Raw genomic sequence first — 16,190 nt, forward strand, 5'->3', positions numbered from 1 at the left:
TCAGACATATATGCTAATGGAGTGAAATAAAGGGGAAAAAAAGGCAAGCTAGGTATCACTTGAAAGTTTGATCTGTTGTAGGAAGTTTGGGGTAAGGAGTGGCCTCTGTTGGTGGTATTTGGTATCTGCATGCTAATCCAGGAGGTGAACTAATCTCAGCAGTTCTTACGGACTTAAATAGTATTTTGCCTCTTCACTTCTTGTGCATCTCATGGGGAGCAGTGCAGTTGTGTGTGTTTTCCAGCTGAATTCATTAACTTAATTGCATAACTCTGAGTCTGCAAATTAATGTTAACTTCTGAATACATCAGCAAAGGCAGATAATTGTGTCATGCATTTACTTACCATCTTCAGGAGCAATTTCATATTCCTTATCTTCCAGCACTTCATAGTCAAATTCTAGTAGGTCTATTGGAATGGTGTGTTTTCTGGCATAGTTCTGCTGGGCACCTGTTAAGAACGCTTGAGTGAAGAAGAATCCTGAAATCCAGAACACTGGTGGAGCTCCATTTTCGTACCACAGCTGCAGCAGCAAGAGAGGAGGAGAAAAGAAAAAAACCTGCCTTTTATTTTTTTTAGTATTTAGGAAAGTAGTTATCTTCTAGAATAACAGCAGAAGTAATTTCTCCCTTTGTGATTCCAGGATTGTCTCTTTCTTTTCTGAAAGCAGTGGAACTCTGGATGGCTGTCATGTCTTTTTAAAAAACTTGTTTAAAATGTCACTAGCTTCTGTTTTAAAAAAAACAACCAAACAAAAAAACACCCACACAAAAAAGGCCCAACACTGTTGCCTGGGAATACTTAGCTTATGTGAATGACTTAGTCTGAATAAGTCTGTTAAGCATGCATCATCCTTGTAAGTTCATCAAACGAGTGTTCAATTCTCCTTCTCTCCCTCATTACTGAAGGCTGTTCAGCATTCATCTGTCTTTCTCTGTGCAAATGACAGATTTTTTGCAGGCTGTTTTTTCTTTGAAAGGGCCATATTTCCCTTCCAGGGCTGAAGTCACATGTTGTAAGTGTGTACAGCAAGTTGAAGATGAGGAGGGCTGATTTCTTCATGAGGAGGATATGTGGCCTAATTAAACTTCTGTTGATTGGGGGGGAGGGAGGGTGGTTTTTGTTTGGGGGTTTTTGGTTGGTTGGTGTTTTGGGGGTTTTTGGGGGGCAGGGGTTGTTTCTGTATAAAAATGATTTTTTAAAATGCCAAAATTCATTGGATTTGCTTGTAATATATGTGAGGTCTGTTGCAATGGTGAATATTTACTGCATGCAAGAAGACCTTTTCCTCATTGTTGCAAACATCAGTTTTGAATAACGTCTGAAAAAGTTTTGCTACGATTATTTGCTGCAGAGAATTACCAGGAAGACAAGTAAACTAGTTGTCTCTACTAGTAAGTAGTTTTCCTCCCAAGAAATAAAAAAATCATCTTCATAGCTATTGGCAGTTTTCCGTTTGTACAAGTTTAATGTCTGTCCTGGATTCTGTTCCAGAAATGGCACTTTTGTTCTTTACACATACTGCTGTCAGGCTTGCTACAGATGAAAGTGGAAGTTACTGAAGTGTGGTGATGCGTGTCCAAAAAAATAAAATAGAGGTTCTCTGGAAATGCAATTTTGTGAATATCTTTCCAGACCTGAAACTGGATGCTTCTTTTGATTTTTTTAAATTTTTGTTTAATTTACTTACGATGTTTGTTCCTAGATCTTTTGTCTATCTTGGGACCTGTTCTTACAACAGGTATGGAGTAGGCAACCTGCTATGAGATTGGTTTTCTTCAGCTGATTGAGATTACTAAGCCACAGAATGGTGCTGAGACTCTAGATAGAACTCATTTAGTTTTGGGAATCTGCACTCTTACAGCTGAAGGAACCTCACTCATTCTCCCTAGCGCATCCAGCTTTCTTCTCTAGCACTCTACTGAAAGCTTGGTATTGACTTTAATGTGAGATTTTGTGTTAAAATATTTTACTAATTTAAGTTTGCTCGCTGGAAAAGAAACTCAATAGTGTTTTCCTAAGTTCTATTTTAATTAATTACCACTACCAGATCTATACGCAGTTTAAGAGGCCCTTAGTAAATTCACTTCAGAAGGCCAATTCTGTCATATAATATTATTGACGTAGTGCAGCTCGCTCTGTGAAGTGTAGGGTACATGGCAAAATGTAGTGCTTCATTAGATGCTGTGATGAGCAAACGGCTATATGACACAGATGCACGAATGAACTCAATTTTACCTGGCAGTTATTCAGTGGAAATAATTTGTGTGGGCGTGTTCACTTGTGGAGATCACAAGTGGAGATCACCATTGTGGAGATCAATGGACAAAAACGATAAGTGGCATTGAACAAATCTGCGTAAATGGGGTGTGCTCACCTGTAAGAACTTCAGTCTATTAAGGAAGTCAGTCACATAGCTGCCCAGAGGCTTGAGGCTTGGGTAAGACTTACTCATCCATAGTCCTGGAATTTTGCCTTTCAGAATGCTGTTTACCACTTCTTCCAGTTCAGCAGACATCACTACTAGCCCCTAAAAGAAATTTGGAAAGGAAGATGTCAAAATACTTCACCTAACAGGCTTGCTTCAACAATTAAAAATCAACATAGTGCTCTGTCCAACAGATGTTACAAACTTCTAGCTAAGTCAGAGAGGAGCAACACTGAAAACAAGAATGGACATAATGGATTTCATAAAAAAGTTACTGTGGTCTTCTGATCTGGTACTCAGTCACTAGATTGGTCAGGGAAAAGGTGCATACCCTCTTTTGGAGAAAACTGGCCATACTGGAACACTCTCCCTTGCCATTCTTACTCAGAAACACGCTCTTCCCAGAGCACTGTAAATGCTCTTTTTTATTATTATTAGTTTTCTCAAAACTCTGTGACATTGCTGCAAGTGCCTTATTCTAAAGTGGCAGACTTTTCAGCTTGTAGTTTGGGGAGAGGACTGGTGGTTTTGGGTTTTGGTTTTTTTGTTGTTGTTGGTTTGTTTTGGTTTTGGTTTTTTTTTTTTTTTGGGGGGGGGGAGTGTTTAAATGCCTCGTCAGCCTTAAGCTATAATAGGATAAACAAAGATAATCAAGGATTACAAGGATAACCATCACTCAATAGGACAAGGATAAATAAAAATTACCCAAACTGACTTTTTCCTGCTTTTTTTCTGTATTTTGCACAGCTGTAGGTTTTGATTCCTACTGAGAACAAACATTGACATTAGACTGTGATATCTTAACTGGAATCTTCACTAGCAGTGATTTGCTGTTTGAGGTGTTGAGGAGATCTGCTTTCATCTGTAAGAAACTGTGTGAGGTGCTTCAGTCTTTCATGCCAGTGAGGCAGAAAAACAGATGTGAACCTAGTTACTGCTTATCTTATTTGCTAGCAAATCTAGCAAGTTAAAAAGTTTCTGTTTTGGTTTCTCTACAGTAGGAACAATAGTACTTTTATATTCCATTGTACTCTTATCAGTTCTAAGATACAGATCAATAAATCAGTTTGGAATCTGGATTCTTTAAAGTGTTTGACCGACCTGAATCAGACTTCAGGGTCACTTCTCTAAGGTACTTGCACTGATAGCTCAGAGATTAAAGGTTATCTTCAGCTCACCTTTATTGCTTTCTGGATGTTAACACAGGAGTCCCGTATTGTCTGCAATAACTTGTTAAAGCGTCCCATCTCTTGGACAAGCACAGTATTCATGCTTTGAGTATAAGTGGTTGGATATCTTCTCATTGCTGCTTCAATGTCAAAATTGGGAGGAAGTTTGCTCAGGATGTCACCTGTGACTTCATGAACAACTTCATCAGTGGATTTTGCACCACCACCATATGCCCGAGACTAGAGAGAGCCAAAAATTTGGATTTATTTAGAGAAAAAGAAAGAGGACTTAGGAGAGTGAATATTTAAAATGCAGGAAAATAGAGCTGTTATAAAGGCATTGTTTAAAAGATCATTACAGTTCCAACACTCTTCCGCTGTGATTGAAATTAATTTGTTTCAGAATTTCACAGAATCACAGAATTGTATAGGTTGGAAAAGACCTTTAAGACCATCGAGTCCAACTGTAAACCTAACACTACCAAGTCCACCACTACACCATGTCCCTAAGCACCTCCTCCAAACGTCTTTTAAATACCTCCAGGGATGGCGACTCAACCACTTCCCTGGGCAGCCTGTTCCAGTGCTTGATAACCCTTTCAGTGAAGTAAAATTCCCTAATATCCAGTCTAAACCTCCCCTGGCGCAACTTGAGGCCATCTCCTCTCGTCCTGTCACTTGTTACCTGGGAGAAGAGACCGACCCCCACATCTCTACAGCCTCCTTTCAGGGAGTTGTAGAGAGCAATAAGGTCTCCCCTCAGCCTCCTTTTCTCCAGGCTAAACAGTCCCAGTTCCCTCAGCCGCTCCTCATCAGACTTGAGACTCTAGACCCTTCACCAGCTTCGTTGCCCTTCTCTGGACACGCTCCAGCCCCTCAATGTCTCTCTTGTAGTGAGGGGCCCAAAACTTTCCTATATTATTGCAATCAGTTATTAGCTTAGAACTAACAAAATCTGGTTTCCTACAGATTTGTGTCCTTCTCATTACTTTGCTGAAATCCTGCTTCCGCTGTAAACCAATCTTTCTCCCTCCCATCTCTGATGTACCCACCAGCACCGCTGGCTGGCCAGGTGCTGTGAAACGGCACAGAGCAGTGCCAAGTTCTGTCTCGCTGTCCCTCCCATGTCCCTCTTGCTCTCTACATTCAGCTCTTCATTTTCCTCAGGAAGCTTACAGGAACTATATTGTCCCTGGCTTACAAACCGGACTGAAACTGGCCAAGAAGTTGAAAATTGTTAAAAGCTGGGCGGAGTAGAAGAGACTGTACTGTACTGATCGTACAAACTGACTGTACGATCACAGAAGCTATGTTTCCTTAGGAAGACAGTCAGGAAAAATACAAAACCAAAAAAGCCTTAAGTGGAACAGTAATTTCACCAGAATGGAGATACAACACAATAAGATCCAGTAAAAAGAAAAAAAAATCCAAACATACTAACGTGGAGATAGAGTAGAAAGTTACAGTAAGATGGCGTGTGACTTTTACTCTTTACACACCTGTGTAAGAAGAATGTTATCAAATAACAGTTGCGTTTCTGACTGATCCTTGGTAATATCAGCATTTGCGTTCATTCCAAATATCTCTGGGGAAGGATTCAGTGGAAGTGTCTTTGTATATTCAATATAGCTTTGGTACTGAAAAAAAAAGAAAAAAAATTAGACTTAAAAGGAGATGCAGAAACACCTTATGACAGGCTGCAAGCTGTGTCTCAAAACCATTCAAACTTTCATAGTGTAATGAATACAGTGTGTAAACTAAGAAACAAAAGGAAATACAGGGGCTGACTGTGCCTCACAAATTCCTTTGGTCCAGCCTCTTCCCCTGAAATCAGAATTGGCTTTGCTTAAATAATTTCTGACAACATTTCTGACAGCTGTTGGAAATTCTTACAAAATAAGATACCTAGCGCAAGGGGCTGCAGCCCACTGGGCCCACTGCTTGCCAAGTGTCTGAAGGCGTTTTGCTGATGTGTAACATCTCCTGTGTGATAAATTAAGCTGATTACTATGTCCTTTCTACCTCCAGCAGATACGATCAACTAATTCTCTTGTGCCTATTTTATAATGCTTTCAACTTCAGCAGGCTGTTTCCCCCTTATTGTCCCCTAAGTGTGCTGACTCACACACAGCAAAGTTAATTTAGTTGGTAGTAGTTGGGGTGGGTTTTTCTACATCCTTTCTGTTTCTTAGAAGTCACTGAAACAAGTCCTAATAGAATGTGAGATGAAACCACAAAAGCGAGCAGTGACAGCAGTAAGCACGGAGGCACATATCAATGTCAGTAAAGATAGATCTATTTTTTAAAAAAAATAAGCTGTTGGTAATTCTGTTGTTCTTACTTACATCTCCTGCGGGAGGAGCAAAATAAAGGCCACTTGAATCAAATTTATAATCTACATTTGTAATGATTTCCGAGGAAAAGAACATGTTTAGAACACTACGGAGCGTACGCCGATCCCAGTCATCAGTGACTCTGCCACCATAATTACATTCTCCAGTCATATAGCGAAGAGCATCATATGGCACCTCCTGAAAAAAAAACAAGACAATGATCTGAACTGCAGCCTTGCACTTCTCTGGACAGCCATATTGGTATAATTGTAATTTATTTGGAATTCATCCAGAATTCTCACTGGAAAGTTTAAAAGCTGTTATTTACTTCTGCTAGTTCATGCTTGTACCATTGCTCTCCTGATCTTCAAATACTTTAATAATCATCCATCAAGTCACCCAGCATTGCTTCTTTTGAAGAATAATAGCACCAAAAATTTCCATAGTAATGCAGCTGGAACTCCCTGAGTACAAGTTTATGGAAAACTTTTCCAAAATTATCTATACTTGTTTGGCTATACATACTAAAATAAATGTATGCTGTCACAGGGCCATAGCTGTGCTCATAAATTTTATTTTATTTATTTTTTTTTTAGAAAATAAAATCAAACAGGCTTAAAGTCTTGAGATTGGGAGAAGCTGGACTCCTCTTAGGTGCATAAAAGGAACAAGTTATGAGTGATAAGAGATAAATTATTTACAGGAAGTCAGGGCAAGAGCGGGTGATATGCTGAGAACTGGGATAAAGCAAACCAGTTGAAACAAGTACCAAGAAATCTGTTTACTACATAAAAATTATCTTCTTCCAGGGAAAAAAATGCTTCCCTCCCCGCTAGGGACTACATTTGCTCAGAAGTTTTGGTCATATAATGGGAAGACATCCCTCTCAGACCCCCCCTTCACTCTCCTGCAGGAAAAGAAACACACGCCTTCATGAAGTTGCTTTCTCATGCTGAATCACAATTTACCTATTAACCACATTGACAACCAAAACCACTCCAGGCTCACAGCAGTTTGAAAATAACATCCCCTTCCTGCCCCCAGCCATAACTATTAACAGATTCTGGCTACAGTGGGTTGCTTAGGAAGCTGGAACATAAAGAAGTGTCATGTATTGCTAGCAAATTCCAGAGAGCTTCTATGAAACAATTCCTAGCTCTGCAAACAGGGAAGGAAACGTCATCTGCCACATTCACACAAATAGATCAAGGTTGTTAGTAATCTGCAACAGTCCGGGGTCTGGTATTATCCCTATCATTGAGTAAATCACATTTAGCAATTAAGTGTTTTAGTACGATATTTTACAGCTTGCAGTGACATCGTCAAGAGCTGAATAGACAGCTCCTGCCTAGAGACAGGATAAGATTCCAAGGAATAAGGCAACTATATGGAACAAACACTGCTCTATTTTGCACAGCAGAACTTCTAAATTGTAATTTGAAAGTTTCGCACATTAGCTATATACTGATCGTGGTACACTGACCACTGAAAATGAAATGTGGTTAGCACTATTGCAGGTAGACCTTGGTTTCTAATTCACTGCCCCCACTAAACTATTGTCGTGGCAGCACTCAGCCTGCATTGGTACATGCACTAACAGTCCTAGAAAGCACAAGCAAGGACCAGTGACCACTGTGAGAGGTTGCTGTACCTCGTACTGGTCAAGGAAGATGTGCAGCTGCTGCACGCTGATGCGCAGGTCAGTCTCATTGAACTCGTATGGAATGTTCCAACCCAACGGCCCAAAATTCCGCCTTTCTTGCACCAGCGCATGGAAGAAGCAGAGGCCATACAGCAATGTCTTGAACTCAGCCTTAAAACCAAATGCAACACCATTAATAATTCATGGCTCGTTTAAACGGTTTCAGTTTTTCTCACATCCTGCACAGCAGTGCTGTCTGAGTCACTCAAAACCCAGCATCTCCTGCTCTGGTAACATACTGTTTATGAGTCAGGGGTAGCTTTTTCTTGATATACAAAGGCCTTCAGCAGGAAGTCATCAAACTGTCATAAGCATCAGTTCTACATAGTCTCTTAAACCAGTGGAACCCTCAAAGCAATTTCATTTTTAAAGCTATATATCCATCTACATGTACAAATAAAAAAAATATACGACACATACAACTATGTGTATGAGACCATGTACCTATGAATTTTTTTTTTTACACCACTATATTATAAAACATTGTTCCCACAATGTTTGTGGGGTTTTTTCCTCATTATCAAGATAGATTTCAGGCCTTTAAAGAAAAGCTCCAGGTAGGAACTTTTGTTTTGTTTTTCAGTTGAGACCATTTAGCAAAGTATATGACCTCATTTAGAAGAACTACATTAATTACAGAAAAATAATGTAAAATAATGTAAAATACGTTTGCAGACAGACATCTAATTATGAAAACAGTGGTTAAGATTTTTTCCAGTCTTTTTTTTTTTTAAACTCGAGAGCTGTATTATTAATGCCACACCACAAAATCTCAGTTGAAGAAGTAGGAGGTGAGCAATAAAATAAAAATTAAATTTACTTCACTATTACCAGTAATCAAAACCGATTTCATTGCAGTGGAAGACAATTACTTAATTTGGGAGGTTTTTTCCCCCCAGAGCATACATACACAGTCATCAGGGTCTGCTTTAACTGATTTACAAAGTTACAATACAACATTACTAACAGATTTTCTGCAGCTGTTGAAAAAGTCAGGATCAGATATTGGATCCATCAGGTACGAACGAATTATATTGGCCCGTAAACCTTTTGGTGCTTCGTTAGTCATCTTCACTCCATTCTGAAGTACAGACACTGGGAACGTGGCAGACGGGTAACTGGTGAGCCAAATTCGGAAATCTGGATGTGTTGCATCAGGGTTTAGCTCCTACAATAAACACATACAAAAACAGGCAATTGGAAGACACAATAGATTAATATACACCTCAGGTGTTATTATTAAAGCAATTTTTTTTTAAAGTGGGAAAATACACAAGTCCAAAGTTTAATTTCTTAGATGCTTATATGTGATTATAGTGAAACTCACAGTTATGAATGACAACTTCCATTCTATGACTGGTGTATTTTTATTCAAGACTTCAGGGTTTTGAACTAAAATTTGTCCTCCCTGTGCACGTTTGTGGAATATATGAACAAAACCAAGTGCAGGCTCTGTACCACAAGAGCAATGGAATGTATACTTTGCCCATTTACTGCATTTACTGTCATACAGCTGTTCTGGGAAGGGCTATAGTAATAATATGTATACATCAGAAACATGTTAAGTTTATTAAGGGCAGGGGAAAAGAAAGAAATATACACTAGTACCTCTTTGGAAACCTATAGCTGTTCAAGGATAAAATTCCTTAGCATACTGCTTTTCTGCAGCAATAGACATATGATGAAAGCTCTTGGCCTGAAGACACTGTTGTAGCAGCAGGGATTTACCATTCAAGGAATGGGCCAGACCCACCATGTTTGTGAGCACTTTCTATTCCAGCAGGCAGAAGAAAAAAGAATTGATATGTGATGATTACCCTTATATAATGTGAATCATCACGAAATATACTAAGCTGGCTTTTCAGTCACCTGTATGGATCAGACATGCCTTCAAAAGTATTTATAAGATGATGATAATACTTATTTTTACCTCACAGACTCTTTCCAGTATTGGCATCCATGAACTTGCTAGATGGCAATTTTGCAGAACTACCCATGTTCCTTCCTTTACTGCCTTCTCTATCATTTTCATGGCTATTGGGCCTTGGCCTTGACCAAGTGACAGAGAACTAAGCTTTGTACCACCGTATCCCTGCACATAGAAAGCATATTATAAGAAAGAATAACATTGCATAAATACACTAAACCTTCTGGTATGAGAATTCCCATCTATATGTATTCTTGAAATATTTAATGTACAGTATATTTTAAAATACTGTTTAAATCTTTTTTTTATGTCATTCCAGTTGACTAAAACCTCTTATCTATCTTCCAGTGAAAAGCTCCAACTACACATCCATTTAATCAAGAACTGTAAAATTCTGATAGTTTCAAAATACTCCTGAAAACAGTATGCTCTTTAAGAATGTAGACAACCTACTACAAAATGCAGGATACATTTGCAGCTTGGTGGTTAGAGACTTGAAGTATATCTGTTTTTCTCAACAGCACAGATTTCTGACAGAATAATAGCCAGGAAGTGCAAGAAATACATCTTATCGGAAAACAGCGACTTTCTAGTATTATAACAGTATTCTTCTACATAAGAACTGATTTAGGCTGTTGGGAATTTTTTGCTTTAAATGCCATAATAATGACAGTCAAAGCCAACAAAAATCCATATTTGAATTCTGAGGTGTAAATGCCACCCAAGATCCTAAGGTCCTATATTACTACAGTGTTTTTTAATTAAGTAATATATTATACATAATGCTGATTAGTAAAAACTTACCATTTGCAGATAAGATTCCTTACAATGAACATTTAAACCATTATGGTTTTGTTCCATTTTCCATTTGAGATTACACAAACTAATTAGTTAAATAGATCACGACATCACAACATTATAAAATATGCCAAAAATATTTAACATACAATTTCTTATAAACAATAGACAAATTATTCATTCCTATAAACAATCCACTTGCATTAATTAGTGCTTTGTGTTAAAGAGAACCATGAGATCAATTTTAACATGTTTTTGGGCAATTAAAAACAGTTTTTTGAGCTTACTTTGGCATTTCAACTTCTACTTAAATAAAGTTCCTTGCTTCATACAAACATACATGCGTGCGCGCACACACACACACAAGCATCAACTATATTAAAAAAGTCTGGAGACACTAAAATACCTGATCATCAGCAAACTTAAGAAGGGCTGCCATGGGGTCGGCACCAGGAGAAAGTATAAATATCAGTGGTGCACAAGAATGACTATCAGAAAATGCTTTTGACAAATCAAATGGAGGTGGCTCAATAAATGGACGGCCCAGGTTGTGAATGATAAATTCCTGCACCGTTGGTATTATCTAAAAAAAAAAAAAAAAAAAAAAAAGGAAAAATAGAATTAAAGTGTCCTATTTCTCTGTAAGCATTAACACATATTACTCTAAACATTTTCATATAAATTTCAAGGACAGTATTCCTGCATATAAAATTAGATACAAGTACAGTCCCAGAGGAATCAATGATTTAGCATGGTAAATCTGGGCAAAAAAGATGCTCTAAGAGGGTTGCAATTGGAAGTCCTATGCAAATGATCCTTAATCTCATTTCTGTCACCACATCTGGACAGACTAATGTGCTGGTATAGGAAGCCTGATTTTTTCCTGCACTCACTCCATCTGTATTATGGAGAGGATTTCAATTTTCAAGTCTCATAATGCAACACCTTTCAAAGGTGTTAAGATCTTGGCTTAGAAAATTGCTTGTCTTGTACACACTGGTGTTTAAACTTCCTACTGAAGTTAACTGGGCTCTGTACCAAAATGAGAGACAATTTATAAGATGACAGCTTAATGCTTTGATCCTGTAAACCCTTACAGATATAATTATTTTAAATATCACCAGTCATTCTATCTCTGGACACACTCTAGACTATTTTACAATAACCACCTCCCCTTTAAAGAAATGCAACAGTATTTGCAAAGATGATACTAAGATTTAATCTCTGACCATGAAATTCAAGAAACGCTAAAGGTTTCAAATAGCAATGTTAATTCAACCACTTTGGTCACAACCAGCATAACATTTTTAAAAATTTTATATGTAAAATTGCTGTATTCATAACTAGAGTTTTTTAACTTGCATTTTTGACATTTCAATTATAAAATTTGTAATTTTCATACTGCATTAGCATAGGTGCTTTCAGTTAATAAATATATAGTGTGACTGAGTACACAGAATGTGACACAGAAGAAAAAAGTTCCAGTAGCTTCATTTCTCTTGATTGTCCTGCTCAAACTCACCTGTGTTTTTACTTACTTTAATACCCTGCTTTACAGGTGCAATGTGTCACCAATTAGCGTAATGCCTTAAATTTGAGAGCAGGAGGGAGGCTCGGGGCTATCCTAATTGCAGTCTTTATAGATGGAGATGCTCTTGAAAGAGCTTGGTTTGGCTTCCAAGCTCTTGAGTGAATTTAAGGATATGTATGAATATGAGAACCGTTTAAAAACCTTCACAAACTGGCCTTTTATAGAGAACTGCAAGTGCACTCCAGAGAATGTAAGTCTGAAAATGGATGTTTTGACTATGCCTTATTTTTTATATACTGTGCCTGAATGTGAAGTCATTGTTAAGTATGTTCATGTTCAAGAAGAATTGTGAGCTTCCACTAAGCCTGAAAATGATGAAAAGTTGAATACTCAAACTTTCCTCTGTTCCCTGCTCAGAAATACTGTGGTAGGATGATGGGCTTCTGCATGTTCAGTTCACTAGTCTAGCTACAGAATTGCATATAGTTACATTTCTTGTTTTCATTTTTTTTATTCTTGTCACTTGAAAGTTAATTTCTTGTATTGTGTAGTCTTTCTGATTGCAAATTTTCATCCATAAAAAAGAAGCCTACATTAGAAGAAACAAGTACACATCCAGCAGGAAAGATGAAGTAGCAGAATGATCACTACTTAAAATTCAGAAATCGAAATTATTTAAATTTTAGAAAACTTAGTGTTTATGTCCCTGTAGGCTTTGACTTGAGCATTTAAAAAAAAAATCCACCTGACTTCTACTTTGGCACACGCATGAAACTTCCAGGCTGGATCTCAGATGAGTCATACTGCAAGAGTTATCTGAGAAGGTGTGAATTTTGATAACTGAAACAAACTTACTTAATTTTTAGTGTTCTGACCAGATGTGATTCTAAAGTGACAAGAAAACATAGAAATTAAAGATGTAATATTTTACTCACATAACTTATATTTAAAGGTTTTCTATGTCCATAGTCTTATGCTATGTTTTTTCTCTGAAAATATTCTTTAAAGTCCTGGCTATGGCAGATCTCATGTACTGCTACTGAAATGCCTGTGTAGCATGGTATCTACTACACGTTATCTGGTAGAACAAAGCTACTCCGGTAGCCTGCAGAAATCCCTTCACTACTTGTAGCCTATTCCTTGTTCCTTTACTAGTTGCTTATTTACCTGCTTGCAGTCCTCACACTTAAAATTTATTTTTCAGCCTGATCTGTGCTGATAGACATTGTGGGGAAAGGCATTATTTGCAAGCTCTCAGAAACAGTTTGCTGATGTGAACATGAGCAGTGTGTTGGATGAGGCTCTAAACTTCTAAACTGTCACCTGCAGATGGCAAAGGCGGGCTTTGTCCACTGTCCAAATGCAAATGAACCAGACGTGGCAAAATGTTTCTTTTGCTTGATAGAACTGGAGGGCTGGGAACCAAATGATGACCCATGGTAAGCACAGATGTAACAATGTTCTTGAAGTATTCCTCCAAACTTCTTTTGACAACATCCCCTCACTCATTATAAAATTACCAATTTCTCTGTAACAGTCCACAAAACTGAAGCCTACTGAAAGTTTATCTTACCCAGTAACCTTGAAATAGTTCAACTAGCTTTTATCTGAGATCCACTAAAATCTATTTCAATGTTTTCTGTATGATACTTTTTCTACTGATAGACAGTAGAAGTACTGAAGAGACCTGTCTGTTCAGATTTCTTCATCTCGTGAAATGCAGCTTTCATGGGTTTAATATCTGTTCTTATTCTGGGTTTACACTGCAGGGAGGAACACGCCAAACGTCACAGCTGTGGCTTTTTATCCCTTACTAAGCACTTTGATGACCTGACAATGGAGGAGTACTACATGCTGGAGATGACACGGCTGAGAACCTTCCTTGTAAGTGTTAACCAAATAATCTTAATATAAGATTCAAAGCTAGAATGTAAACAAGAACTTCCATCTACGATTTCCAAGCATCAGCAAGGAGTGATTGTGTAAGGCTAGAACATGACTTATTCTGAAGTAATGATTTACGTGCATTATTGGCTAAGAAATCTGTACCTGAACACTTCCCAGTGCAGTCTACTGTCTAGCTTTTGAAGGAAAACCTGTTTCCTTTAGAAATGTTTTTCCAACAACTCAGTACAGCAGAAAAAATATCTTGGGTGCAATAATCAATCAATCCAGGAAGCTCTACAATGAGCAGCTCTACCTTTCTCAGGAGGGATGAACAACACATATGAAAAGACAAAATTTGACTAGGTCATTGCTTCACATGTCCAGTTTTACATGTAAATCCGTCTAATCAAGCTTTCAAACTTTAAAGCCCATGTGAAATGTCTTACAGTTATCCAGTTTTACTCCTCCCCACTTCTGGATTTCATGCATGCCATAGTGTTGACACATACAAAAGCACACAAAACTGAGGTGCTTCAACTAGTTGATCAAGATCAGCTGATCTTTGATATATGAACCCTAATCCTATGGATAGTAAGAATCAAGTGAACCAAGTTCCCTGATGAGGCACAGTAAAGGTTCTGCATCTTACTTCCTGGTGGGTTTGCACAAGTAAGGTCTTTGCCTTGGTGATAATGTTCCATATTGAAAATATACCTGGTGACTGTCAAGGTTAAGTATTTAAGTTCCCTATACAACAGACTCAAATACATAAAAATAGGATCGCATGCTGCAGTGGGAGCAGTCTGATATCTTAAAAGGTGGACTAAGAGTGAGAAGGTGATGTTGTTACCTAACCTGAACAGTGAATGACTTACAGCAGTGTTCTAAGGTACAAAAGGTGTCTCGGCCATAATATTACTTTATTTCTAAATACAGCATATAGAAAACTTGAAGCAGCAGCTTCAAGTGGGGACACTTTTTCCCCAAGAATACTGTCACAAATAGCTTGGAGGGCTACACACTAGGCCTGGTCCAGAGCATGCTGTCATCCTGAAGCACCAATATCCTAATGCATCCTGAGAATGGAGATCACGCGTCTTCACACATAAGAAAATCAAACTGAATTCTCCCTCCCTGATGTAATGTAACATTCAGCTAAACAATAGGTTCACAATTTACTTTAAAAGACAAAGTATACTAGACATAACCAAAAGGGCTCACTGAACTGAGCCCTACTGGCAAGGCTGATGGAGGAGTTTCTGAATCAAATGGGGGTATGCATATGAAATATCTGCCAAACTGCTCTGCACCATTCAGACAGCAGTAGACCATAGCCAAAAGCAGACTTCTAAGCTAGAATTAGTGGCAGATCAGTGGGTTTTTGAGGATCTAAGTTTTGAATGTAGTTGAACCAGACAGTTAAATTGCTCAGTTGAAAGTCTCAATCTTTTGCTTTGCTTTAAGTGCAAAACTGGCAGAAGCATAATAAACTCTTTTGAAGAAGAAGTCGCCGCAACTAGGCAGCGTCTTGTGGATAACTTTGTCTCCAAGCATCACTATACACCACCACCACCACCAGTGCCTCTCCATGCTGATCCATCTGCCCAACATCCTGAAAGCTCACCCTGCCGGTCAAAAAAAATCCAGGAGAAGTGAAGCGTAAAGTCTGACACTCAAAGTTTCTCCTCTTTATATGGTACAAGCATTCATGTTTTTATCTGAGTACTAATATAAAGCTAAACAGTTGTGTGAGGAAGTGTAGAGAATTCCTTTCATAGGCTCTCTGGAACAGAGGTCATAACTGTTTATACTAACTCCTATCTTTCACAATGTGCTCTGTCATTATGGCTAGGTGTGGACTAATAGTAGTCCCACTAACCTGTGAAAATATGAACAATGTCTAAGCAAATACTTATATTCTGGTTTTTAGTAGGTTGACTTTTTTGGAATAAAGATTCACAACTGTGAGCACCTATTGTGATCTGTGCCACATTCAAGCTTTACAGCTAGACAGACTCAAATCAGAACAGTTCTGCTTAAAAACTCTTTCCATAGAACAAAATGGACCTGTGTGTCTGCAATAATTACTACCTTTAAGCACCTGCATTATCTACACTCCTGCTTACTGTTAAATTATCTTCCTAGATCACACAAAATTTACCATAGATAGTGACATCCATCAAAAAAGTTACATAAGCAAAAATAGCAGGTGTACTGAAAAAGGAAAGTCACAAGATTTGTAAGACGGTCTCAAGGAGGAAGAGCTCTGGGGATTTTGGTGTACACACTGAAACTTAACAAAAGCTAAAGGCCTACCCTTCTGTTTTAAAAAGATTTTTCATTACAATTTCAAACTTGCTGGTTTTTTTGAAATCTTGTTAATTCCTATTTTTCTTTGATAGGCTGTTGTAGAAT

At 38.1% G+C, this 16,190-nt stretch overlaps 2 protein-coding genes across 3 annotated transcripts in view; one reads left to right on the top strand and one right to left on the bottom strand.

The window, feature by feature from the left end:
• DNAH7 (dynein axonemal heavy chain 7) overlaps positions 1 to 16,190 on the bottom strand; it is a 120,148-nt gene that overhangs the window by 1,820 nt on the left and 102,138 nt on the right. For both annotated transcript variants that reach the window (XM_075512168.1, XM_075512167.1), the window contains exons 54-62: positions 10,764 to 10,940; positions 9,563 to 9,724; positions 8,600 to 8,800; positions 7,582 to 7,743; positions 5,943 to 6,128; positions 5,097 to 5,234; positions 3,607 to 3,837; positions 2,378 to 2,530; positions 346 to 523 (exon numbers count right to left, since the gene is read on the bottom strand). In XM_075512168.1, the coding sequence (XP_075368283.1) occupies positions 346 to 523; positions 2,378 to 2,530; positions 3,607 to 3,837; positions 5,097 to 5,234; positions 5,943 to 6,128; positions 7,582 to 7,743; positions 8,600 to 8,800; positions 9,563 to 9,724; positions 10,764 to 10,940 (1,588 nt within the window). The remainder of the gene's footprint in view (positions 1 to 345; positions 524 to 2,377; positions 2,531 to 3,606; positions 3,838 to 5,096; positions 5,235 to 5,942; positions 6,129 to 7,581; positions 7,744 to 8,599; positions 8,801 to 9,562; positions 9,725 to 10,763; positions 10,941 to 16,190) is intronic.
• On the top strand, positions 11,850 to 16,037 carry LOC142414691 (baculoviral IAP repeat-containing protein 5.1-like). Its single transcript, XM_075512177.1, has 4 exons — positions 11,850 to 12,138; positions 13,218 to 13,327; positions 13,658 to 13,772; positions 15,240 to 16,037. Exons 1-4 carry the CDS (start codon positions 12,001 to 12,003, stop codon positions 15,429 to 15,431), a joined length of 555 nt encoding a protein of 184 aa, XP_075368292.1. The 5' UTR covers positions 11,850 to 12,000; the 3' UTR covers positions 15,432 to 16,037.

Source organism: Mycteria americana, chromosome 9, assembly GCF_035582795.1.
Source record: "Mycteria americana isolate JAX WOST 10 ecotype Jacksonville Zoo and Gardens chromosome 9, USCA_MyAme_1.0, whole genome shotgun sequence".
Lineage (NCBI taxonomy): Eukaryota > Metazoa > Chordata > Aves > Ciconiiformes > Ciconiidae > Mycteria > Mycteria americana.

Coding starts and splice junctions, on each gene's coding strand:
- LOC142414691 (XM_075512177.1), top strand. CDS start 12,001: ATGGAGATGCTCTTGAAAGAGCTTGGTTTGGCTTCCAAGCTCTTGAGT. Junction 13,328..13,657: donor GAACCAAATGATGACCCATG/GTAAGCACAGAT, acceptor TTTACACTGCAG/GGAGGAACACGCCAAACGTC. Junction 13,773..15,239: donor CACGGCTGAGAACCTTCCTT/GTAAGTGTTAAC, acceptor CTTTGCTTTAAG/TGCAAAACTGGCAGAAGCAT.